General features: G+C 35.3%; 1 protein-coding gene across 8 annotated transcripts in view; it reads right to left on the reverse strand.

Annotated features, from left to right (window-relative positions):
• Positions 1–27,937, reverse strand: part of CHL1 (cell adhesion molecule L1 like) — a 278,402-nt gene that overhangs the window by 78,283 nt on the left and 172,182 nt on the right. For all 8 annotated transcript variants that reach the window (XM_028478803.2, XM_028478804.2, XM_055079546.1 and 5 more), the window contains 3 exons: positions 9,945–10,125; positions 3,891–3,996; positions 711–898 (listed from right to left, as the gene is read on the reverse strand). In XM_028478803.2, coding sequence (XP_028334604.1) covers positions 711–898; positions 3,891–3,996; positions 9,945–10,035 — 385 coding nt within the window. In that variant the 5' untranslated portion in view covers positions 10,036–10,125. The remainder of the gene's footprint in view (positions 1–710; positions 899–3,890; positions 3,997–9,944; positions 10,126–27,937) is intronic.

The following is a 27,937-nucleotide window of genomic DNA, read 5'->3' on the forward strand; positions in this document are numbered from 1 at the left end:
ATAGTTATTGATAAATAACACTCTTAAGAGTAAAGGAGCTTGCAGTTTTCCACGATTATGATTTATGGAAAATATTGCTACTATATACTAATCACTGGTTCTCCTCTCCTAGGGGGCACCCACAATATTGAACTTAAGTGGGCCCATGCCATTTGCTCTGCCCCCACCTAACAAACTGTGAGTAGAAGCTGCCTGTGTAACTTCTTGCTGGAAGCAATGTTCTCTGTCCTCCACTCTTTGACCTAGATGGCACAAGTTTCACATGGCGCTGACACAGGATGATGGGTATCTCCATTAGCTTGGATCGCCCAGTGGCTGCAAGGAGAACAGCTGCCCTGAAGAGCTGCCTGACCCACAGCAAACTGCATCATCAAGGAATAACCTTGTGTCAACACGAGGGCTTGGGGATCACTTGTGACTGCAGTATAATTTAGCCAAATCTAATATATTTAACTTTATCCTATGAGGCAAAACAAATACTATTTTTTTCCCATGTTACATATATTATTACTGAAACACAGCAAAATTATGTTGCTTTCAAGGTCATCCGCTTCTAAGTATCAAGATCTGGAAGACAATTTCCCTTATAAATAAAATATAAGGCCTATATAAGCTGATTAAATGAATAATCTGTTATTTCACTGCAGCCCAGTACAACGCCTGCTAAACTTCATTAAAACATTAAATGAAATCTCCACTGTAATACTTACTTGGAACTATAAATTCCATTTCTTCCGACATAGCAATTCCCAGTTTATTAGAAGCAAAGCAGCGGTATTTCCCTTGAAAGTGAGATATGTGCCCCTCATTCGGGATCCTGAATGTTCCCGAGTTGTTGGATACAATTATTCGAGGGTCAGAGAGATCAAAAGGCTTGTCATCCTTACTCCACGAAAATCTGTAAGATAAAACTAAAATTAGTAATCCTGAAAAATCATATTTCTTACTTATAAACAAATATACAGAAATGAGGAAACTGAGATATTTTATAGTAAAAAAAGTATATATTTACATATTTAATTGAATATAATAGAATACAAAAAAGGGTCTCTGAAGAATCTGAGAAATCTTACAAACTGCTATAGACTGAATATTTATGTCCCCCTAAAATTCGTATGTTGAAGCCTAACTCCCATTGTAATAGTATTTGAAGGCAGGGCCTTGGAGAGGTGATTAGGTCATGAGGGTGGAGTCCTCACAAATGGGATTGGTGTCCTTATAAAAGAGAGAGCTTTCTTGCTCCATCATGTGAGGTTACAGGGGAAGGACCACTGTCTCTGACCAGGAAGCAGTCATCACCACACACTATATCTGCCAGTGACTTGATCTTGGTATTCTCACCTCCAGACCTGTGAGAAATATGTTTATTGTTTAAGCCACTCAATCTGTGATACTTTTATTACAGCAGCCAGAATTGACTGAGAAACAAGCCATGAAAAAGCTGTGATAATTGACAGGAAAAAAAGGTGAAAATGGGTTTTGTTCTGTTCTTTTTAAAGTTATATTTAAAAACTTTTCCAATTAGAAAGATAATGCAGGATCTTTACTAGTATTTTAGAGACTGCAATATTTGGAGACTAAAAAATATAAATATACAATATGTCTCTGTGTGTGTGCGTGTGTGTGCGCGCGCATGTGAAGAGCTCACTCAAAATTCAAAAACACACAAGCAAGTGCTATTAAATTTGGTCATATATGATCAATATATTTGGACATAGCTGTAACATATTTGAGACCACAATGGATGTATAATTTTCCCATGTGAGTTTTTCCAATTATTACAATGTTACTAAAGACAGATTTTATTACATTACCTTCTGTCTTACAGTTACTATTTAACTTACTTAACCATTTCCATTTTTCCCTTTTATGAACAATATTGCTACAAAAAACCCTACATATTTATTTTTGAGGGTACTTATCCAAATATTTCATTAGGTTAATTCCTTAAAAATGAAACTGATAAACCAAATAACATAAGAAATATTTTATCACTTTTGATAAACATTGCAGAATTGTATTCCAGAAAAAACATACACAATTAAATTCCTACCCCCATACGTAACAGAGTCAGTTCTATGGACAAGGCTGTAAAAAGGCTTTTTTTAAGTCTTTATCAATCCAACAGATATATAATGTCTTCCCAATTCGATTTTATTTAGTATTTTATATATGAATTACCCATGCAAATTTAGATTTGCTTCAGGACAACACAGGCTTACATAATCTGATATTCTTTCAAAAAGAATAACAAAATTTCATGAGACACATATTTTTCTTTGGAGCATGCCTCTCTCCTGACAACAACTTTTACTTCTTTTCTCTCTCTCTGTTTTATATTTTACTGCTTTTACTTACAAAAGAACACATAGAATCTGTTCTTTAAAATTCCAATACATTGACTAGGATAATTCCACATATTCAAAATTAAGCATTTCCAATTGGTGACATGTTATATCTTTCCATTCATTCAAGTTTTCTTTTATCCTACTCTGCAATGTAGATGCTAAACAGTTCATGTTACGTAGTTTTTGATATCAGTTTTGTTGATATTGCTGTTACTAACTATTGAAATTGCTGGATTTGCTCCTTTTACTACTGTGATGGGATATTTCTTTCTTTCTTGTTTTCTAATATTTTCTGTTTTGTATAGGCATTTAATTACACGTTAAAAAAAGAATAATGATTGACTGCTTAATTCCTATTTGTAAAATCTTGTTTTCTGCCAGTGAATAATGATAATTTAATATGTTAATGATTCTCTAATAATTTTTAAAATATCCAATTATCAGGCAATAAAAATGTTATTCACATTACAATTTTAAATAATCAATTTCCATTCTTTCATTCTTAATGGATATAAAATGACCAGGTAAATCAATAAAGGTATGTAGGTTTGCTTCCCAGAATCATTTAGAACTTTAAAATCTTTTTTTTTAACTTTTATTGGAGTATAGTTGCCTTACAATCTTGTATTAGTTTCTACTGTACAGCTAAGTGAATCAGCTATACGTATACATATATCCCCTCTTCTTTGGATTTCCTTCTCATTTATGTCACCATAGCGCATTGAGTAGAGCTCCCTGTGCTACACAGTAGGTTCTCATAAGTTATCTATTTTATACATAGTATCAATAGTGTATATATATCAATCCCAATCTCCCAATTCATCCCACCTCCCCCCCCCACTTCCCCCCTTGGTAGCCATACGTTCGTAGAACTTTAAAATCTTGAATTTTCCCCACATCTTTTCCCTCCTCAATCTCAATACACACACATTTCTTTCTCTCCAAACTGGGAGGTACTTAGAAAAAACTTCATCAGTGATTACAATTACCTACAGTAATAATTGTTTCACTAATAATAAAATACTAGATAGTAATATCCCATGTCATTCGTATTCTCCCATCTAGGATGAGTCGACATTTCTACGACAACTTAAAATATATCAAGTAACAACCTAGTCACTGAATACAATATGGTTACATTAAAAGACATGCAATAATAAATATGTATAGAATATTATTTATAAATATATTAACTTTGGCTTAATAAATGCTACCTTTCATCAGAATAAAGGATCTTCTGTTTTCTAGCTATATTGTTCACTCATAAGGTAAAGAATTGTTTAATATTTCCACAATGCCAAAGCCTATGCTAAGTATTTAACATAAGACATTTTATGATGAAAGTAATTTTAACTGGCAAAAGAACATATGTAAAAATAACCAAACTTTATTTTTATAGACATGGCTATCATTCATTTGGAAATCTTTACTTTCAATCATATGTAGATTTATAGTCCAATAAGCTTATACTGATTAGAGTAAAAATTAATATAAAAGATTGTATGCATTTAAACAATTATTTAGTTTGAAGGAAATACTCACGTTGGTTCTGGATTTCCCTTAGCTTCACATTCAATTTGAAAATACTCATCAAAAGGAAAGGCAACTTGTACTTTTGACTGTTTTATGATTGTTGGAACCTGTTGAACTAAATATTAAAATATGTATTTAAATAACATGCTCTCCAAAAATTGAGTGAAGTTAGTTTAGCTACAACAGAAATACTTTGAAATAAACACACTTTCTATATTGGTAAATACAAGGATTATAAAAGAATGAAAATTATAGAACAAATCTCACTTCCTCTTTGCAACATGTATTTAGCTGTAGGGAATATACTTCACTGCCATCAATTCATGTTGCCATATAATTTATTTAATGCCAGAATAACGTAACAGTGTAACAACTTTAAAATATCTATGTTTAAATTATTGGCATTTCATCTATGTTGATGTGTTTATACAGTTTTACTTGGTTCAGTCATTGACAATTCTGTTTTTTCTTTATAGTTTTGTAAGACATTATAATTAATTTGCTACTTCTGTATGATTGATATTTGATAGTTTATTTGATAACTTTATTTTTGGACATTAGCTTTCTTTTCATTCAGTAGACAGCCTCAAGCATACAGATTTTTCCTTTATTGAATAAGTGACATGATAAATTTCCAGGCATGGACACAAATGGTAATGACTACGGATAAATGTTATTATTTCACAAGGGGCTAATTACCACAAACATGAGTACACTGGTTTCCCACATCCTCGCCGCCAACGAACAATAGCATTTTATAAATTTATTTATTTATTTATTTATTTTTGGCTGCATTGGGTCTTCGTTGCTGCATGCGGGCTTTCTCTAGTTGTGGTGAGCAGGGGCTATTCGTTGTTGTGGTGCGCGGGCTTCTCATTGCGGTGGCTTCTCTTATTGCAGAGCATAGGCTCTAGGTGCGCAGGCTTGTGGCACGTGGGCTCAGCAGTTGTGGCTTGCGGGCTCTAGAGCGCAGGCTCAGTAGTTGTGGCTCACGGGCTTAGTTGCTCCGTGGCACGTAGGATCTCCCCGGACCAGGGCTCAAACTTGTGTCCCCTGCATTGGCAGGCGGATTCTTAACCACTATGCCACCAGGGAAGTCTCAAGAATAGCATTTTAAAACAATAAGATACTTTATTAATTATTAGCCAAGAAAAAACCCCTTCTCCTCTTTATTTTTATTTCCATTTATTGCTTTTGTTATATTTTTTCCCTGAGCTTATTTATTATTTTTAACTTCCCATTTACACATATTTTTAAATATTTTTTTTTCCCCACTTGGAAGCTTGAGGGTACTTTTCCCCCTTATAGAATTTAACATTAATAATCATTAGGATAAAAATAATAGCTAATAAATGATGGTTTCTTTTAAAAGGATTCCACATATTCAAATATTCCTTGCTTTATTGCACTTCACGGATACTGTTTTTGCAAATTGAAGATTTGTAGCAACTCTGTGACGAGGTTTTTTTCCAGCAACATTTGCTCATTTCGTGTCAAATTTCATGTCTTTGTGTCAAATTTTGATAATTCTCGCAATATTTCCAACTTTTTCATCATCATTTTACTTGTTATGTGATCAATGATCTTTGAAGTTGCTAGTGCAAAAAGATGATAACTCACTGAAGGCTCAGATGATGCTTAACAATTTTATTTACCAATAAAATATTTTAAAATTAAAAAAAAAACAAAAAACAAATATTCCCTCATTGTGATAAACATTTTTAGTGTTTGACAAGTTAAGTACCTTCCAGACAAATTTACAAAGTAGGGGGTGACTTTGTCTCTCACCAATTCAAGCAGCTGGATGGCATTGCCGAGAATTCTGATTATAAAATAAATGTACTAATGCTGAAGATACAAACTTGAATTAAGTTTTAAAATAGGACACAGATCATGATATACGTTAAGATCTACTGTCACGGAACACTCAATAGTTTTCAAATTAAGACATTACAATTTTAGTACAGTTCTAACAACCTCTGTCAGGGGACAGGATTGAATTCACAAGGAAATATAAATGGTTCAGTAGCAGAAATCTGATTCTGGCAAACATACTTTGAGCAAAGCAATTTGTAGAAGGGCCCTGAGTGTGATTCACATGGGTAATATTCCACAGTGGAGTTACAGATAGGCCCCAAACCCTGTGACATTGAGCCAGGCCCTGAACCACTCTGTTTTCTCAGTTGTAAAATTAGAGATTCAAGCCAGGTGAATAGATTTTTTGGTCACTGAACCCCTTTACATTCTTAAAAATTATAGGAAATCCCAAAGTGCTTTTGTAAATGTAGGTTATATTTAATAATATTTACCATGTTAGAAATTAAAACTGAGAAATCTTCTAAATATTTATTAATTCATTTATTACTATCATTTGTTAAAATAAATATTTTATCAAAAATACTAAATATAATGAGAAAAGTGGCATTGTTTTACATTATTGCAAATCTTTAATATTTTAAGAGATGGCAGCTGGATTCTCATATCCACTTCTGTATTCCACATGTTGCTGTAAGTTGTTTTGTTGAAATAAATGAAGAAAATCCAACCTTATACAGATGTATACTTGAAAAAGGGTGACACATTTTATAGTCCTTTCTGATTATTGTGGGCATTGTTTTTGGATAGTACACCAAAACTCACCAAGTGGCAGTTTCTTAAAGGTTTATTGCAATATGGAATCTGAAACCATATGGATAAATTTTCATATTCTGTCATTAAAGTGTTTTATCCATGGCTGCTTTTTAATTCATGCGTGATTTTGTAACATCATACAATATTCGTCTGGAAAAAAATATTGGTTCACTAAGCTATGCAGATCTTCCAAATACGGACACACATCACTATACAATGTTAAAAATTCACATTTGTTAATATCATCACTGATCTAAGAAAAGCCTTAAATGTGGGGAAGCTGTCAATCTCACAGTGTAGGATACAAGTTTTCCACAATTCTAATTTTTGCTTCAACACCCAAATTTTATCATTGACAACATATATTATCAGTTGTTCCTCCTGAAGTGACAGGCTCACTTGGTTCGGTTTGGGGAAAATATCCATCAAAGTAATCAAAGTTTGCCTGTCAGTTGTACTTTTAAGTAAAAATGGTATTTGGCTTAGCACTCAAATAATGACACAATCAAGGAACAGAGACTGTCATAGTACTTTGTTACATAGCAGAATTATTTTATGTATATTTCCCAGTTCATCCCACAGAATATTAAGATGAATGTACTCAAGGATGAAGATTTTAAAAAATCAATAATGTTTAACTGTTTCAACAAGGACGATCTTAAGCAAAACTTTGGTTTATGTTTCTTAGATGTTTTGTTGTTTTAGTGTGCGTATATGGTCCTGAGGAAACCCATGAGTTTGGTGTCAATGCCTTGATGTGTGCTGGGCAACTGCAGGTTTAGCACCACTGCTTTTGTGACATCAGTGCAAATGTCAACACGATGGAAAAGGAAAAATGACACTTTAGTATTATTATGAAACATTTGATTGCATGGACTGCCTGAACAAATCTCTGTGACCCTGAGGGGTCCAGGAATCACATTTTGAGCAATGATGGCCAGCCCGGAATAATAACTCAACAGCCATTTCCCATTTTAAACTTCACTTTTCTTTACTTTTGCCTAATGAATCTGATACTTGAATTTTACTAGTTTAGTGACAATGCAAGCACAGGCTTCATATTCAGAAACATTTTAATAACATGCAAAAAACATTCATATCTTCATTGACATTTACCTTGTTTCTGATTACCACTCTTTCTCAGTACAGCAGATCTTGAACTTACTGAAAATTCATACTATTTAAATGTTATTACAGTTATAAATGGCGAGGGATGATGCACAACAGCAACAGTCCCTAAGATATCAGGGAGCTTGTGAACAACTTGTTTATTAGAACATTATTCTTTCTTAAATTTGCTAAGGTTGTAAAGTCTCAGCCATAACTAATTATTCAGGGAGTGAGCTAATAACCTTTGGGTGTTTATAAGAATATGTATTCTACATTATAAATCCTTCCCTCCATAATTAGGCCAATTACAGAGACACCAGACTCATTGACATTCAAATTGAATACCTTGCCTTACTTGCATTTGCTAGTGAGAGCTCCAGAGTACTGAAATAAATGGGTAGTATTCAGATGTTCTGAAAACATCTCATTAATATTTTATAACAATTGTTTTCTAACGACATTAGGGTGTGAAAATGCATAAGTAACTGAGACAACCAGAATAAAAATGTGTCTTATGTACTAATACAAAATTTCCAATCACCACTGGTGAACTAAATGAAAAAAGATGGAGGGAAAATGTACATGCTACGGTCAGAATGTACATTATATGGTCAAGAATCTGAATCAGGAATCACAGTGCATTTTTGGTGCTACTGGGAAGAAAATGTAAAATCATTAACCCCTTTTTCCACAAGGATTGCCAAGAACTGTGCTCTTAATTTGGCGCGGCATACTCAAAACCCAAAGAATGTACTTAAAATGAATTATTTCAGGCTCTTGACCAGCGTTTGTACAAATAGGCCAATATATGTGGTGTGTAGGTGAACAGATTTCACCTTGACTAAAGCAGAAGTTTAAATCTGTACATCGGAGAACATGTAAGTGAAATTCCTTAAAAGGGTGAATATTGACACAGAGACTTGAGGACAGTAGAGAAATGATTCTTACCTTGGGGATGAAATACAAATGCAGGGCCACCCAAAGTGTGTCATGTGAAACTGCTACATCAAGTATTTAAGGCAGCCCTTAGAAAATGGTTTTAGAACATATTATATACTCAGAGAATTATTTCCTTTTCTAGTCACACTCAGACTGTCCAAGTACTTCTGAAGAAAAGTTTCAGTTGCGTTAGCACCTCTCTAACATTTATTCAACTTTCTGTGGTCAAGACTAGTCCTTTGAAATTTAGATGATCTGCAGAGATCATTTCCAATGCTAAGGTTCTAATAAACATTCTTATCTCTTACATTATAACTGTCCTAATTAGGTATGGAAGAAATAGTACGGATTAATACTTGAACTGTATGGATAAAAATACCTAAGTAATCTCTCAACGGTCTTTTTAAAAATCCTATGTGCTTATAAACAAGAGATATTCCCCAAACCTGTACATTAAATAGTTAAAACACTATTACATAAATTGTGTTTGCATGTGTACTGTTTTTTGAACTTCTAATTACTATAACTTGTTGAAACTGATTTATGATAAAGAGTTACATCCATTTTACCAATATATGTTAAGATATATCACGACTAACATTTTGTTATGAATTCACCCTATAGAATGCTCTAAATTGGCAGAGGTGGTATCATTTTACACTTTTAGTTGTGTACTATGAAAACAGCTTTTTAATATTTCCTAATTGTTTTCATTCTTAAATATATAATTTAAAAAATTTTGTTGGAGTATAGTTGCTTTACAATGTTGTGTTAGTTTCTACTGTACAGCTAAGTGAATCAGCTATATGTCTACAAATATCCCCTCTTTTTTGGATTTCCTTCCCATTTAGGTCACCTCATAGCACTGAGTAGAGTTCCCTGTGCTATATAGTAGGTTCTCACTAGTTATCTATTTCATACATAGTATCAATAGTGTACCATTCTTAAATATATAATCATTTTTGAAAAACAATACAAAGTTTAATCAGTTCCTTTTTTGTCCTGATTGGTTGCATGCCAGTAACTTCTGAGTCACAATTCTCCCTAAAATAAACTAATCTGATACATAAAAGTAATAGCTGTTGCTAATATTGCAGATTATCTTACGTGGTGAAATAGCACCTGATCTATAGGTTATATTTCTTGTTACGTGCCAAGTTCGCCTAAGAGGCTAAAAGCTGCAAAATAATTAATTATAGCAAGTGGCCAAATATAAGTCTTCTGAAAAATTTAAAAGGAGAACATGACTTCTGATGATAGATTGCTGTAAAATCTGTAGAAATATGCTAGAAAAATCACATCCTCAACATATAATTATTCTACTTAAAAATCAAAATGCAAATATGGACTTTTATAAGTAGGTATTGAATGTTGTCACTTTACCTGAAAGTGGTATATCAACAGCTGTTGAGAATTTTAACAAGAAGAAAATTAGAGATGTGATTAATCCTCTTCCACTTAATAGCATCCCCATTGTTCTTCAGGAAGGAAGCAACCCAGAAAGAATGAAAATCCTAATGTCTCTTCTTACTTTTGGTTGAAAGCTGATAAGAACGTGGTTAACCTGGAAACAAACAAACAAACAAAAGACTAACAAATTCATGTACTGTAGGGATTCTAAGTTCATGTACTCTAAAAGGTCAACATAACAGCAATTGAATACATTTTTCTGTTGGTAATAATTTCCTCCTTATGAAACTGTTCTCAAATAACTCCACACAAGTCTTAGTTTTTCCTCTTTGTATTTAAAATAAAAGACAGTTGATAAATGCTATATAGTAAACCAATAAATTGTATTTTATTGGTCACAGGAATTTTTACTTGGAAGGTACTCTAGTATACTCTAATGAATGTCAGTGGCTATGAGAATAACCTCATTTAGGTCATTTCATTCAAAAGGTGACTCTTTCAATCAATTCTTTGTATCAAGCATTCAACCTCGTCTAAGTCATTCATTAAGTATCACAAATTTAACTTTTAATTTTCCTGGCAAAATACCTTTTCATGTTCAAAATTATCACACTAATAGATGGTGAATAGCAATATAGAGGGAAGGGATAAAGGAAAAACAAATGGATAAGGACCGGCCATGTCAACTAAAATTTACAAATCTAGGCTTTACTCAAGTAGAAGATAAGAGCATCAGTTACTTTGCACTTCGGCAGAATGTTTATTCACTCCAATGTTGACATAAATAGAGTAAGCATTAAAATATCAATTTTCCTTACTTTGTCTTATGATTTTCCTTTTCTTCTGAAACACTATGATAATAGACATCCAAACGTTGTTTATAATGTATTGTTTTTTAATTGAATGAAAGATTCTTTAAACTCTAGAGTAATTTACAATTTTTAAAAGTTTCACACATGATTTCATGTAATCCCTTAATAACCCTTTTATTCCCCTATCCCTAGATTACCGTTCCCCCAGTGATAACCATTAGTTTGTTCTCTATATCTGCGCATTTGCTTCTTTTTTGCTTTATTCACTAGTTTGTTGTATTTTTTAGATTCCACATATCAGTGATATCATACAGTATTTGTCATTCTCTGTCTGACTTATTTCACTTAGCATAATGCCATACAAGTCCATCCATAATACTGCAAATGGCACAATGTCATTTTTTTTTATGGCTGAGAAATATTCCATTGTATATACAATACCACATCTTCTTTATCCATTCATCTGTTGATGGATACTTAGGTTGCTTCCATACCCTGGCAATTGTAAATGATGCTGCAATGAAAGTTGGGGTGTACTGTGCCTTTTGGGGTTTTTTTTGGATGTACAACCAGGAGTGGAAAGCTCGGTCCTATGATAGTTCTATTTTTAGTTTTTTGAGAAACCTTCATACTGTTTTCCACAGTGGCTGCAGCAATTTACATTCCCACTAACAATATATGAGGGTTCCCTTTTCTCCACATCCTCTCTTATTTGTGTTCTTTTTGGTGATAACCATTCTGACAGGTGTGAGGTGATAACTCATTGTGGTTTTGATTTGCATTTCCCTGATGATTAACTATGTTGAGCATTTTTTCATGTGCCTGCTGAACATCTGCAGTTTCTCTTTGGAAAAGTATCTATTCAGTTGTTCTGCCCATTTTTTAATTGGGTTGTTTGGGTTTTTTAAATGTTGAGTTGTATGAGCTGTTTATATGTGTTGGATATAAAACTCTCCAGAAAGTGGGCATAGAGGGAACATACCTCAACATAATAAAGGCCATATATGACAATCCCACAGCTAAAATCATACTCAGTGGTGAAAAGCTGAAAGCATTTCTTCTAAGATCACGTACAAGACGAGGATATCCACTCTCACCACTTTTATTCAACATAGTTTTAGAAGTTGTAGCCACAGCCATAAGAGAAGAAAAAGAAATAAAAGAAATCCAAATTGGAAACGAAGAGGTAAAACTGTCACTGTTTGCAGATGACATGATAATATACATAGGAAATCCTAAAGACACCACCGAAAACTATGAGAGCTCAGCAATGAATTCAGCAGAGTTGCAGGATACAAAATTAATATAAGAAATCCGTCACATTTCTATACATTAACAATGAAGAAACAGAATGAGAAATTAAGGAAACAACTCCATTTACCATAGCATCGAAAAGAATAAAATACCTAGGAATAAACCCACCTGAGGAGCTAAAAGACCTTACTCAGAAACCTAAGACACTGATGAAAGAAATTGAAGATAATACAAGCAGATGGAAAGATACACTGTGTTCTTGAATTGGGAGAATTAATATTGTTAAAATGACCGTAGTACACAAGGCAATCTACAGATTCAATGCAATTCCTATCAAGATGCCAAGGGCATTTTTCACAGAACTAGAACAAATGATTTTAAAATTTGTATGGAAACACAAAAGACCTTGAAGAGCTGAAACGATCTTGAGAAGAACAGAGCTGGCGGAATCACGCTCCCTGACTCCAGAGTGTACTACAAAGCCACAGTAATCAAAACAGTATGGTACTTGAACAAAACCAGATACATAGATCATTGAAATAGGATAGAAAGCCCAGAAATAAACCCACATCCTTATGGTCAAGTAATCTACAACAAAGGAGGCAAGAATATACAATGGAGAAAAGACAGTCTCTTCAATAAGTGGTACTGGGAAAACTGGACAGCTACATGTAAAAGAATGAAATTAGAACATTCTCTAACACCATATACAAAAGAAAAAAACAAACCCTCAAAATGGATTAAAGACTTAAATGTAAGACCAGATACTATACAATGCCTAAAGGAAAACATAGGCAGAACAATCTTTGACAAAAATTGTAGCAATATTCTTTTGCACCTCTCTCCTAAAGCAAAGGAGATAAAAGCAAAATTAAACAAATGGGACCTAAGTAAACTTGCAAGCTTTTGCACAGCGAAGGAAACCACTGACAAAACGAAAAGACAACCTACTAAATGGGAGAGGAAATTTGCAAATAATATAATGTATTCATAAAAATGAATTTGCTTCAAAATGTGATAATTAGTTTTTTCAGGTACATAAATTTTTCTATAAAAATAATTTACTTATTTATTCACTTACAACTAGTAGAAAAATTAATTCCATACAGTCAGATAAGACATTAAATTTATATTTAACTCCAAATATTTTGAGTTTTCTATTTCACCTCAAGTTGTACCTCAAGATATTATGGACCGGAACTTTTCATATATTTATGCAAGTAGGTAAAATTTAAAATAGTTAACTAATGCTGCTGTTTAGCTGTTTTAAAATTTTGAGAGTCTGAAGAGACAACAATCTCATTTATATTTTAATTTAAGAAAAGTTACATTGATCACTAAGGAAAATACTGCCGTCCGCCCCACAAAACATTGTGAATGTTTGTTCTTAAATTAGAGTAATGCCATTACTCTACTTTGCCTGACATCAATTGACCCATTTGTAAAATGGGAATTGGAAAATAAAAAACCAAAAACCTACCCTTGTGTGGTTCAGAATAATTCCTAAAATAACAAATAACTTACATTGGTAATTAAAAATATTTTCAAGTGTGTCATTATGTTAAATGACACCCACTTTCCTGGTGAAAGAATTATTCCAGTCAACAAAACAAAATGTGAAAAAAAATTGCTTTCATTATAAAAAGCAGAACATTGCCTAAGGACAAATACTCAGTTCTGCATATTTGTATAAACTTGGGGGATACTGAACCATTTAGCTATTTCTAAGATGAAAAGTCAAAGGAAATATTAATGCTGTGGGCTTTGAATTTTCCTTTTCCTTCTCTCTTCTGAAACACTCTGGTAACAGTAATCTAAATTCATTGTTTATAGTCATATATCACTCATTTAATACTCTGTTCCCTTAATATTCAATGCTGATTCAAGGGCATTTCATGTATTTGTTTAATAAGCTGTCCTCTATCTGTAAGGAATAAGGCTTTCAAATGTTATTAGGAGACCATATGTCCAGATTAATATATCATCCTACCCAGAAATAGAGAATAAAAACATCAGACAGTCAAATATGTGAGAACAGGCTTCATTTCAATTAACCTACAGATTTAGGCTAGTGAGCTCAACAGTCCCTAACTGCCATAGTAAATAGCTTATAGATATGAATTGTTCAATAGTGATGATATGACTTTTGTAATTTTAATAATTTTAACTACATGGTCTTGATGCAAGAAATTCTCTCCCATAAAAGTATATCACATTGAAGCCTTGGCTTAAAATAAGCCTATAAATTAAGTGCCATAAGAAACACTGATGACACCATCAGTTTCCAGAATATGGATAATGGTTAGTTTGATATCTGACTTTATCTCCTGCAGGGAGTAGCTTCAATTTACCTGAGACTTATATGTTAAGAGGCTGTTATAGAAAAGTCATTGGAAGTTAAAATGTGACCCCCTACAAGCAAGACTCCATTATGTGATGATGACAGCCCCAAATAGCTTGCCTATTGAAAAGTAAAAGTCAGTCATAATCTCATTGTCAGAATGCATAAAGGACATATTATTTAGTAATTATGTTTTACAACAGTAAGATAGCAATAAAATTATGTTAGCAATAAAATTATGTTCTCATCTATCTTTCTTCCAAGAATATGAATTTAATGCCTCACACCAGACCTCAAGATAAAAGCCACTATTGGAACTCAGGATGGAGCTGACACTTAGACAAGAAAAAAAATGTACTAAACTATTTTTGAGGCACAGTCACATAAAACTGATGTCTGAATGACAGTAACTCAGATCCAAAAAAGAATCAATGAATTTTCATGAATCTGGACCAACTGGGTTACAACTTCCTACTATGCCAGCTCATCCTCGGAAAGAAGAAAATCATCCCAGACATCTCACTCAAACGGAAACAGATGTCTTCTTGTCATTAACTACTGACCCTTCCTGACTGCTTCAGCTTCTCCAGGATGACTAGCGTGACAATGATTAAGAACACATTGGTTTCGAGACAGCAGCTGAAACATGGACAGGCATGCATACCACATGAGACACTTCCAGTACAACAATAAGGAAATAAAGCTCTTCGTTTCTCCAAAACAACAGCCTCTAACACATCATCAATATTAGAAAGTGACCTCATAGATCCTTCTCATGTTCTTAAAATAGCTCCACTGTGGTAAATCCAGAAACAACCTACTCCCTTAAATTCATTTTTTGCTTTAAGAAATCGAAGAGTTGGCTTAGCCTTTTCATCCCACCTGGCCTCCACAAGTAAATGTCAAGATACTGTGGCCTGCTGATCAGACACAGAAGAGCGTGCTATGTAGTAAATAAGAACATGCAAAACGGAGTCAGTTTATCATGACCTCAAAGCCGTTGCTCACTAATTATGTGGCCTTGGGCAGTTCACTTAACCTTTCTCATTCACCTCTATAAATGAATATGAGTTGCTGCCCTGTCAGCATACTTATGAGTGTTAAGTGAGGCAATAAATGTTTAGCATACATGACAGGAGAAAAAAAGAAATTTACTACTAGTGATAGTGATGGTCACTTTGTTGTTAGTGGTAATCGGGACAAAGCCTCTAGTAATAATATTCTGATACAAAGAGTATCGATAACTTGTATGGCTTCTATTTAAGTAATAAAATTGTAATGACCAAAGAATGAAACACTATTCACTGAAGTATTTAATGGTGAAATGATATTAATTGATTTTAAACACTCTAAAAAAGATTTTTTTAAAGTGTGGGGGGACTGTGACAGATTTTTTTTTTTGACTATGATAGATTGATAACAAAAAGTCTTCAATTCTCCTGCATCCACATGCATTGCAAGATGACTTTACAGGTACTTCCTGACTTCTTTTTTTTTTTTTTTTTTTTTTTGCGGTACGCAGTGGCCTCTCCCGTTGTGGAGCACAGGCTCCGGACGCGCAGGCTCAGCGGCCATGGCTCACGGGCCCAGCAGCTCCGCGGCATGTGGGATCTTCCCGGACCGGGGCACGAACCCGTGTCCCCTGAATCGGCAGGCGGACTCTCAACCACTGCGCCACCAGGGAAGCCCCTTCCTGACTTCTTAAATCTGGCCAGCCTTTGACCAAAAGACTGAGCTCTGAGCTAGGGCACTGCATGTTTATATTCTCTCTTTTGGAACTCTGCTCAGTGTAGACTGCAATAGCCTGCTGGAAGATGTACGACATCACCCATCACCCTCTGAAATCCTGGCCAACAGCCAGCCAGCCACCAATGTAAAAGGACAGCCATCCTAGATGAACCAGCCCCAGATACATCAGTTGGACACATATGCAAGAGCCAGCCTGATCACTATCAGTCCAGACTGGCTAAGATCAGCAGAACTGCTTGACAGGTTTCAGGACACACTACCCGAAAACATGATACTTTGGCATACTGAATATTTTAAGCTGAAGGAATTTTAGGAATGGGAAGACTCTTTGACCTTCCTCTGAAGCAAATTCATAAAACCCTCATGTAAGAGTTGCTCTCCCTATACAGAGAAGAAAAGAAGCATCCTTATCTCCAAAGATGGAGGGATGCTGTCAAGAATCTAAATAAACAGACCTTGCCAACTTTCTTGCAGTTTACTATACTTAGCTCAGACCCCTTTTGTTCTACCGTATTTCCCCACGACTTTCCGTTCTTTCCCAAACCTAGCAGGAAAAAGACTCAGGTGTAACCACCTCTTCAGGTCTTCTTTCACTTCCTTAGGAGGGCTCCCATATCACATAAAACTTACAAGACGTAAAGATGCATGTTTTCTGTTCACCTGTCTTTTGTTACAGAGACCCAGCCAAGAGAGTAGAAGGAAAAATACATTATTTCCTCCTCCACACACCCAAACAGACAGACTTAGGAACAATAATAAATGTTTCTTGCATGAAGTCAATCTGTTTTAGCATGGTTTGCAACGCAGCAAGAGCTAACTGATACAGTGCACATAGAATTTTAAAACTGACACAATAATGATAATTGTTGAAGCTATGCAATAGATATACATGGAAGTTCCTTACACTATTCTATTTTGGGGTATATTTTAATATTTCCATAATAAAGATATTTTTAAATGTTTATTCAGTTTGTGGAAATCAGAAATTAGCCTAAAATATTCCAACAGCAATAAGGAGATTACTTTAGGCAAAACCAAGTCATGAGAACTTCCACTGGCATACTTCTTTCACAAAAACAAAATCACAGGCAGAAAGATTGCTTTAAGGCTACCATGCTAACCAGACCTCTTTTGTTTGAACTAGATTCAGAAGAATTTGGGTCCCTTTAACATAAGTGTATCTGTTCCACACATCCTGCACAACAAGTAAATAATGTAACACAATGTCTGTTCCTTATTCTTTTATGGGTTTGGCAGGTCACAGTCCAACAAAAGAACATATAAGCCCAATATATAGTAATTATTTTAATCTGGGTAGCTGTTTGTATATATTTGATGTCTTTTGATATTTCTTTCATGCTTTCAGTCTTACCTCACTGATTCTGCATTGTTTCTGTTGGAGTCTGCTTTAAATTCCATTAACGAAGTATAAGAAAGGCAAAAAGGAATAAAAGAAGTGCAGATTACATTGTCACATTGGACTATTATATGCTACCTTTTTAAATCAAAGAGAAACACAAGTATTTTAAAATGAAAGGTCTCGGGCTATTGTTAATATATTCTGAATAATAATCGTTCCCTAATAACCACTTGTTTTTTGACACTTAACAGTAATGGTGTCATGTTTACAGAAAACCTTTGATACTATAGTTCTCCAAGGTCCTGTTGAATTATAAACATTTTTTTTCCTTGAAAGAAATAATGTAACACAAATTCATATACTTGAATTTCAAAATAAAGACATTTCTACTTCATTTTAAAGGGAATACAATCGGACCAGTGAGGTGAATGAATCCAAAGCAGCTTAGGAAGGCAGCTAGTTCAGGATAGTAAAATTGATCTCGGTGGTATTTTTCACATTCTTGGCATTTTCTGTCAATAATTATTCACAAACATGCTCAGGTCAAATTTCTAAAGAGAGAATATTATAAAGCAATTCCGAAGGAAAAAAAAAACAACAACTCTTATGATCACTGTTTCTAAAAGGCTCATTTCTACTGCAGCAGTTACACAAAGCAGCCGTGTCAGCGGCAGTCCACCTGCCATTTCTAAAGAAGGCATAGAAGGTAAACAGCCCCTAAAAGTGCTGTGCTGACATTCCTCGGCACTAAGACACAGCACTGAGTTGCTGGAGCCACCGTGATTTCTAGAGATCAGAATTAACTTCAGCACGCTAAATCATTCAACATTTTTCTACTCGGGAAGCTTGAAATAGATCAGCAACCTTTATTATAGTCAGCAGGAAAGGATGTATTATGACACTGGAGTCCAAATTGTGGTTTTAAAAATAACTCATTGGATTTGTGTAATAGTCTGGGACAGTGCCATAACACAGAATTGTTTAAATTTTATTTTCTCTTCACACAATAAGGGCTTAAGAATCAGTGAGCTGCAACAGCAAGCGTCTTATATAAGGCTATCTGACATTTTCATGATGGGGTGGATGTCACCCTCACTTCCCTGTGACCTCAAGTGTCCCTGTATGAAACTCCTTTTTACATGCTTGTCAAGCTATAGCAAACTATTCCCCCGATTCAAGAATTAGGTCTTATGGGGAGGAAGTCCAGCGTACTTCGGTAAGACTAAAGTGTGATCTGAATCACTCAACACCTTGAAACTGGGAAAGGATAAACACAAAGAAAATGAAAAGGCTTTTTTTCACTGACATGCTTGGCTAATACCATAAATCAATTTACAAGTGTCATAAACATGTTAATCCTGAAATAACTGCTAATGGCTTTTCGCTCTGAAAACAAAGGAAATATTGTACATTATGGCCAGATCCATTCAAATTCTGTTTCATGTCACTGAAGTGATAAGACAAAAGAATTGCTTGGAGTGGTAATTCATCCTCCCTACAGAAGATCAAAGAAATGTAGTTTTTTATTATAAGCAAATTGATGTTATTGGAAAAATGTCAGCCTTAATAATTATGTTGAATAAACTAATACCATTAGTAATACCAATTGTTTAATTAAATAGCAAAATACTGTGCTTGAGCTCTGACAGGAATATAACTGACTCTAATATTTTTTTCTTTGTTTGTTTTCCCCTTTATTTACCCACAGATCCAAAATTCTTAGCAGGCAGTATTCTGAAATGATATCTAATTCAAATTCTTTCAAGATGGAGAAAAACAATACCACCGTATTTCAAGGTCACTTGACTATAGGGATGGAGAAATTACGCTTCCACATGTAAGTCATGTTCTGAGTCATTTCTCACAAAACTCATATATCAGTGATGATCACCTAGTGAATTTTTTAAAAATTGAGGAATAACACAGATGTACTAAAATACACAGAACTCAGGTGTACAGGTCAGTGAATTTTTACATATGTGTAAATTCATATAACCACTTCGCAAACTTTTTAAGGAGTTCTAGGGACACAAGGCATTACATTAGCTTCCTTCCTAGAGGATTCCAGATGGCCAGTTCACAAGAACGCAAAACCAGTTTGTGTTCCTCTAGCCTACTGGATCCAAATGCGGGTGGCATCTGGATTATGTGTGTGTGTGTGGAGGGGGGCAGTTTTGGTTGTCACAATGACTGGGGAGTGCTGTTAGCATTTTCTGGGCAGGAACCATGGATCCTAAATGACCTGCATTGTCCCATGAAGTCCCGCCCAATTAACAACTGCCCTAGCTGAAAAGCTCCCCCTCCACCCCAAGCTATACCCGTGTTTAGTGTGCTTGGTGAAAAGAAGGTTGTGTGCTCAGTAAATTAGGGATATGCTATATGTGCTATTATATGCACCTGTGAAATTTTTCAATGCATATTAGCATATAAAGGCTGAGAACCTTATTTTGCTAAATTCAGGGTTTCACAAACTTATTTGACTATGAAAATCTGTTGGTGTATTTGTGTGTGTGTGTGTGTGCAATTTTCATTAAAATCCACACCTGGAAGAAACTGCTTCATGAGTCATCATCAGAAATAATAACTGTTAATGATGAGATCAATAATAGCTATCAGCCTTTAAACTTTATTGAGCAGTTTTTATGTCATAATTACTTTTACGTTTAATTCTCATATCCGCATGATGTACATATTACAAGGACAATGACATCTTATCTTATATATAAAGAAACTGAAATACAGAATGCCCAAAGTCTTACAACTAAAATGTTGAGTTGAAGTTAAAACCAGTGGATTATGTTTCTAGAACCATTATTCTTAACTATTACACCTACAATCATTTAGAAATAATCTTCAAGATTTCAAGACATTTATTGACTATCAGAATAAAACAAGAACAAAACACACCAAATTAAGTAAGAAGTATTTGGAAAGCTACTATGGAAAGTTTGTTACTGAAAAATTCCATCAGGTCTTGAATAATATCGCCTAGAAAAATTGGCTAAAATACACTAATAGAGCATTTCCTTCAGAGAAAAAATTATCTCCAACTAGGTAATCTAGAACTTTATATCACTCTAAAATTATCTCAACCAAGAAGAGTCCATCACTTCTAATTTGAGTGAAACCGTTTGTGGATTATAGTCTCATTTAAAAAAAAAAAAAGAAATCACTTTTCTAAAATAAGAGAATCGAAATACATAAAAGAAAGAAGTTACAACAGATTTCTGAACTATAATCAAAGATCAACTCAGGATATAAGTTCTTCAATTCAAGAAAGCATCCTTACAACTCCATTTCCTTTTTCTATCTCACTTCTAGCCCCACTTCACAATACCTAAAATTCCAGAAGATTGCTAACAGCTTTCAAAAAATAAACTATTGCTATCCAGCTGTCAATTAGATCAAAGCCCATTTTAAAAAATTTTTTATCCTCCCCTACTTTTCTCCTTTCATTAACTACTATCCCCTCTATTTATTCCCTCTTTATTCCTTACGTATTTCAACTTTGCTCAGTATCAATAAAGACATTTCAAAAAGGAAATGGTCTACCTCCAGGTAAGTTAAAAACTCTTTTCCTTATCATTTAAGACCAATGACACACACATATGTGAAAATAGGTTTCATTGAGTTTGGAAATCAATGCTAAAAACCAACCATGAGCAAGAATTTTATAATTTTTTAAAAGGATAAATTATATAGATATATTTGATTACAACTAATTATTACATTTTTTTAAAAAAGAAAATTGATTTAAAAATATCCCTAAGTTTTGGATAGTTTTAATACGGTTTTTCACTTTCCTGTATTAGTCAAATGCTTTTCATGTGCACAGCCTACTTATAAAACTAAAAAACGGTTCTCAAGTTGTTTTTGCACCTGCCTCATGCACGGATTTGTAAGAGATTGTACATTCCTCGAGGCAGGCACCAGATGCTATCTGCCCTTATTTTGCATGTCTAAAATGTAGGAGAGGGACTCCCCGGATGGTGCAGTGGTTAAGAATCCGCCTGCCCGTGCAGGGGACACGGGTTCGAGCCCTGGTCCGGGAAGATCCCACATGCCACAGAGCAACTAAGCCCATGCATCACGACTACTGAGCCTGTGCTCTACAGCCCGCGAGCCACAACTACTAACCCCACGTGCCACAACTACTGAAGCCCGCGCACCTAGAGCCTGTGCTCCGCAACAAGAGAAGCCACTGCAATGAGAAGCCCGCGCACCGCAAGGAAGAATAGCCCCTGCTCGCGGCAGCTAGAGAAAGCCCGCGTGCAGCCACGAAGACCCAATGCAGCCAAAAATAAAATATAAATAAATAAATAACTTCAAAAAATAAAATGTAGGAGACACTCAATAAACCTTTCTGGATGAATGAATGAATTTCATACACATGTTCACAAAATATATTCTACATAAACATGTACAATGTTGATAAAACTCTAAACACACTTTTTTCTTGTTCACCCAAAGACAACTCAGAAATTAAATTTTCTGAATTACTTATTGCAGTAAATATGGATTTGTGTATGTAAAACTTTGATCTAAACATTGCTAGGTTTGTTCCAATAATAACAGCTAGTAGAAATAGAACTTTCAGTGAATATCAATTTTATCAGTGTCAACTTGACGCCAACTATATTCATAGCTTTAAGTGGTTCTGACCATTGCCAACAGAAGCGAAATATTTTACTTTCTAAAATTTACTATAGACTACTTCGACATAAACTATGTTAGAGCTGCATAGACATGATGTAATTTTAATCTCTCCCATGGTGAGTTTAGATAATATTTGAAAGGTTTTAATCATAACTCTTCTCAATTTCTAATCCAATGTAGCAGAATTGGCTACTACAAGTACTTCAGCTGTCTTTGTTTTTTAAAATATCAGATGGCTTGTTCGTCACCAGGAAAGATGTTAGAAGAATGTTCTATAGTAAAACAAGTGGTGTTCAAGATACAGGTGGCCTGGCTAGAAACTTTTGTCCTGACACAAGCGCCGTTGCATAATTGGGATATAAAAATCTAGCAAGCCCTACAGCCTACAGACAATTTCACTGCACTCCACGCTAAGGGTCCTACTCATTCCTACATTGAGAGTGTTTTCCTCCCTCCAACTTGAAGGGTAGCTGAATCCAGCAGCTAGAACAGCAACTCAGCTGCCTCTACAGAAGCTTTCTTGCAGAGTTCTATCACAATGCCTCAAAGGTTTAATGGCCAGGACTGCACTGAGCTGAGAGAGTAGAGGGTATAAGTGAGTGTAGTGTGCACGTGAGTGAGCACACATATGTATGAACACGTGTATTTACTTGATGGTTAATAAATATTGGGTTGGCCAAAAAGTTCATTTAGGTTTTCCTGTAACAAACTTTTTGGCCAACCCAGTATTTATTCTCCTGGAAAACTTCAGCCTAAGACAGTCCTTGCCCCATAGCACCTGATAGCCAGGTTACGAGAGAGGACAAAAACCCTCTTCTTCCTCTAAGTCCTGGAAACTACCAGTATCTAGAAAAAAAACTAATGATGAAGAAAATGAATTGGATTAGGTCAAGATGCTAACATCAAGAAATTATTATATGCTGTAAACTTTCTGTAAGGAGGCACTTTCAACAAAGATACTTATAAATCTGAAGAAGTTACACACCATTAACCTTAACCTTATTCTATTTCAAACACTTTAAGGAATAAATTCCAACAACTGGTACTTGAGTGTGGTCTTATTTTTCTCTAATCTTCGAAAGGCACTTAAGAATCTTATAGTGCCTGGGAGGGTCATCATTGTTATCAACTTCTAGTGACTATTAAGCACAGGAACAGGTCACTACTAGGTCTTTCAGGGAGGACAAGGCTGGATGATGAAGATAACAGGTCCATGATTTGGGGTATCTTGCTTCTGATTTTCTGTCTATACTATTTCACAAGCACTTGTTAATGTTTTCTGTTTTGTCCCATTTCTTTTCCCATTTTCTGAGGCAAAAGCATCCGAGGCAATTTATTGGTTAAAAATGCTAAAGGCCATAGAGTAATACTAAAACTTTCGACTTATTTTCTCTTTAAATTTGTAGTTCATAAAAATATCCCTCTTGTCAATTCAAAACTTTTAGGTGGAATATAATGAAGCAAATCAACTATGAATAATGAGATCTGGGGCATATTAAAAAAATAATATTTATGCATTATCATAGTCTTACGGGTTGTCAAAATGGGATTTCTTTATTTATATTTATTAAGAGGTGTATTTTTTTTGCAAATAGTCTGATACATGTGTGAATGCCTAGTTATGCTAGAAATTTTAAGCTTGTCACCAAACAAGTCCTAAAAAGCAATCCAATTCAAGTCATAAAATTCAAAGAATGATTTCTAGGTACTTAAGAGAAATTTATAAATAGGTTATAATTTCCTTGGGCTCATCATTACTCTTTTTCTTCCTTCACCCAAAAAGTGAGCTATTTTATTTTATTTTTTAAAATTTTTTAACATCTTTATTGGAGTAGAATTGCTTTCCAATGGTGTGTTAGTTTCTGCTGTATAACAAAGTGAATCAGCTATACATATACATATATCCCCATATCTCCTCCCTCTTGCGTCTCCCTCCCACCCTCCCTATCCCACCCCTCTAGGTGGTCACAAAGCAATGATGGCATTAGAGCTGACAAAGTTCATTCATCATTCTTTGTACTTTTATGAGAAGAATTAATGCAGAATCCTGGGCCCATGACCTAGATCTCTAAACCCTTTATATCTTGTACTCACTTTCCATGAATAAGAAATAACAAGAAAGCAATATCACCTTATATGTCGTTCTGAACTGATTACCTTGTTTTATTTGTACAACAACCAGTTAGATACAACTTTCTGTGGTAGAGTTATACAGCTTTCTTAATACATAGGTTAACAATATGAAACAAACTTATGCCTTTTGATTCTAACACTAATAATATTTTAAAAATTGTACTCGGTATTATCACATACCATTTAAAATTTTTTGTTGTTTACCTATTTTATAACAAAAACATAACCCTGTGAAATTCTAACAGAAAATAATTAAATATATTAATATATAATATTAAAATAACAATTAGATTACTATTTAATTATAATAATTAGATTAAAAGACTACATACCTCCCTTCTCCCTCCACCCCACCCAGCCAACAATTAAGGTATGACCACTTCCAGACATTTTTCTATGGGAACATATATACTATAAGGATATAATTTCTCTATTGTTACATAAATGCTATCGTCTATCTATGATATTCTGTTAAGTGAAAAAGGCAAGCTGTGAACAAAGAAGAACAAAAGAATGTTGGTCTGCCACTCAGTTCCACAAGGGTTGTCATAACCCACTGTCTTTGCTCACCCACTGTGTCACCTGAAAGGAATTCAGGATGAAAAACAGGATGGGGCCCTCTGTGCTTTGGATATACAGGCCCTTAGATAGTTAGATGTATCTCTCAGGAAGAATTTTAATGAACCCAGATTCTTGCATCTCCCCATAAATAGAAAGGCACTAAAATCATTAACTTGAGATATCTGTTCTTTGTGATTAGCAGTAATCATTTACCAAGACTTATTCTTGACTGCATTTATTTCCTAGCCAAAAAAATACATACATACATATACGTGTGTGTGTATATATACACACGTATATATATACACACATATATATACATACACATATACATATATAATATATTTATTATATATATATAGAGAGAGAGAGAGAGTGAGAGAGAGGGGCTTCTCTTCTACCGCTTCAGAGCAGCTTTCTCACAGCTAAGTGAGTGGCTGCCTCCCAGGCTACAGTCACCAGTAAGGTCCCTGAATAAAACTTAAATCCACAACTCTTATGTTGTGTGTCTTTCTTTAAGCCAACAAAATTATAGAGTGATATTTATAGAAGTAAACAACTGAAGACCATGGGGCTCTTCCTGGGAAAGTCATTTCTTCTCATTTCAGTTTAGAAAAAGAATGACTGAAGGAAAAGCAAACATTTTAAACTTCTCCAGCTATAAATTATAATTAGGACATAGGTTGCTGCCAGTATTATGAAAGTTTTTAAGTTCATCAACATTCCCAACATTAATTCATTCGTTGGATATTTCTAAGTACAAAGAACATTCTCTCTACTATAGAAAATTTTCTTTAATATTACATTTTGTGACTCCAAAGACAATACTATATGCATTGTGCCAACTAAAAATTGGCACTTGCCATCTGCCTCTACAAGGATTAAATCACAAGCTTCCGCGACTGCTGACCTTCAACACACCCTGATCTCCACTGCAGGGTGGAGATCAGGAATGAGGCACTCGGTGCTCTGGGAAGAACCGGCAGAACAGGACTTCGGATAGTTAGATATTTTCGGTAGACGATTTTATGAGCCCAATTATTCATCCTCTCTTACCTAGAAAAGTACTAAAATCATAAACGGCGACATGTGCTCCTCGTGACTAGCAATAATCTTATGCAAAAATGTGTGCTTGATTGCATGTATCCCCTCTTCACCAAAATCACATATGCACTGACCTGCCCTCCTCTTCGGAGCAGTTTCTCAGAGATATCTGAAATGCTGTCTCCTGGGCTACAGTCCTCATTTTGCCCCAAATAAAACTTAACTCACAACTCTTACATTGTGCATTTTTTTCAGTCAACGACTGGAATATCCTGAGTCACTCTCAGATGACAGTGACAAAGAAGGTGTCTCGTAAATGTTTTGATGAAACTTGATGTGAACTAAAAGTGACTTAGCCATGATAATACCTTCCTTGTTAGAGATCTTTCCCTTGAATGAGAGATCCCAAACTATCAGCCTTTGCTACTAACATACCATTAGCCTTAATAAATGATACGATAGAAGTATGCTTCTTTCATTAACGTTGTGGTTTGTCATACAATCTGAATTCAACAGATCTAAAAGAGTCAAAAAGGAAGTAACATTTATCCATGATCAGGTATAACTACCGTGTAATTTATTAGAGAGTAATTGATAAATAAAGCTGCCATCCAACCACCCAAAGAGGGACTTCTCTGTGCAAGAAAATCGCCAGGCAAGGAGGCAATTTCCATATAGTAATCACACAACAAGGGTAACTACTGTAGGGCAATGATGCATCATTTTACAAGTGATTTTCACAGCATGATTTCTGCATTTTGCTCCTTACACTTTTAACTAGACAATGCTGAGCCTCTGCAAAGAGCTAGGTAATTGCAAAGGAATCCATTCTCTGAGCAACCAGAAATCACCTCCATTATGTATTGAATCATTCAACAGAGGATAATGGTGGTACTCAGAAGATAACTGCTGAGTCTGACAAGTCACTTTTGCTTATTTCTTGGGTTAGAGTTGCCACTAGAGGCTGGCAATCAATTCTCTGAAGCAGCAAAAAGGGTTCTTTTGCATTCTCCTTATTTTTCTGGGGGGGGACGATGTACAGCTGGAACAATCTAGTTTCTCCAGAGATGTGTCATTTGCCATCTGAAGCACTAGGTGACACAAAAACGTGGTCTGTGGACTAAGCCGGCCATGCCTATTCCTGCATGCAGAAAAAGCTGTGGAGAAAGCTTTATGAGACTCCACCCTCTCCTAATGCAGACCCTCTGGGGAGATGATGATTTCCTTCTATTTTTGCTCTGGTTCCATAGCACTCCCTACCTGGGCTGTATTATCCAGGTAAAGAAGATGAAGGTTGATAATTGTTTAGATAGGAAAACCTTAAACGGTATCTCACTCTTACGAAACAGATAAAAGTCTTACCTGGCTCTCGTAGGAAACTCTTGACGGAAACCGCCCGCCTTGGCCAGGCACAATGGTAACAAATTGTCTTGCAACAAGAGGTCCCAATAAGGAACAAGGTGCCGCCACCAAAAACTAACCGGGAGAGTTGAGGAGGGGCCATAAGGAGGAGACAGGAGACAATACATCCTGCCACCTCCCAGAAACCCTCTCGCTGGAACCTGTCTTGGCTGAGAGATGCACACACCACCAAGAAGGACGCTGAGACAGAACAAATACGGGCCAAGCAAGATGCCTGGTGAGAGACAACCGGGAAACTAATCCCATTCCCATAAAACCCGAGACTGCGAGCCACGTGACAGAGCAGTTCTCCTGGCTTCCCTCACCCCGCTGCTCTCCACCGGGGAGCCCCTTCCCAATGAAGTCTTTTGTTTTGTCAGCACGTGTGTCTCTCTGGACAATTCATTCTGAGTGTTAGACAAGAGCCCACTCCTGGGCCCTGGAAGGGGTCCCCCTTCCTGCAACAGTTCCACAAGTTCAGAATGGTCTAGATCCTGCACACATCTCTCACTGCTCTCTCTTGCTCCTAACTTCCCAAACACTCCAAACTATCTCTTGCCACAAGCCTCTGCCTCAGTCTGGAGCACTCTTCACTTCCATCACCTTTTGCAGAGACAACTCCTTATCTTTCATTTCTCAACCCGCCTTTACTTAC

The sequence above is a fragment of the Physeter macrocephalus genome, chromosome 18 (genome assembly GCF_002837175.3).
Source record: "Physeter macrocephalus isolate SW-GA chromosome 18, ASM283717v5, whole genome shotgun sequence".
In the NCBI taxonomy this organism is placed as follows: Eukaryota; Metazoa; Chordata; class Mammalia; order Artiodactyla; family Physeteridae; genus Physeter; species Physeter macrocephalus.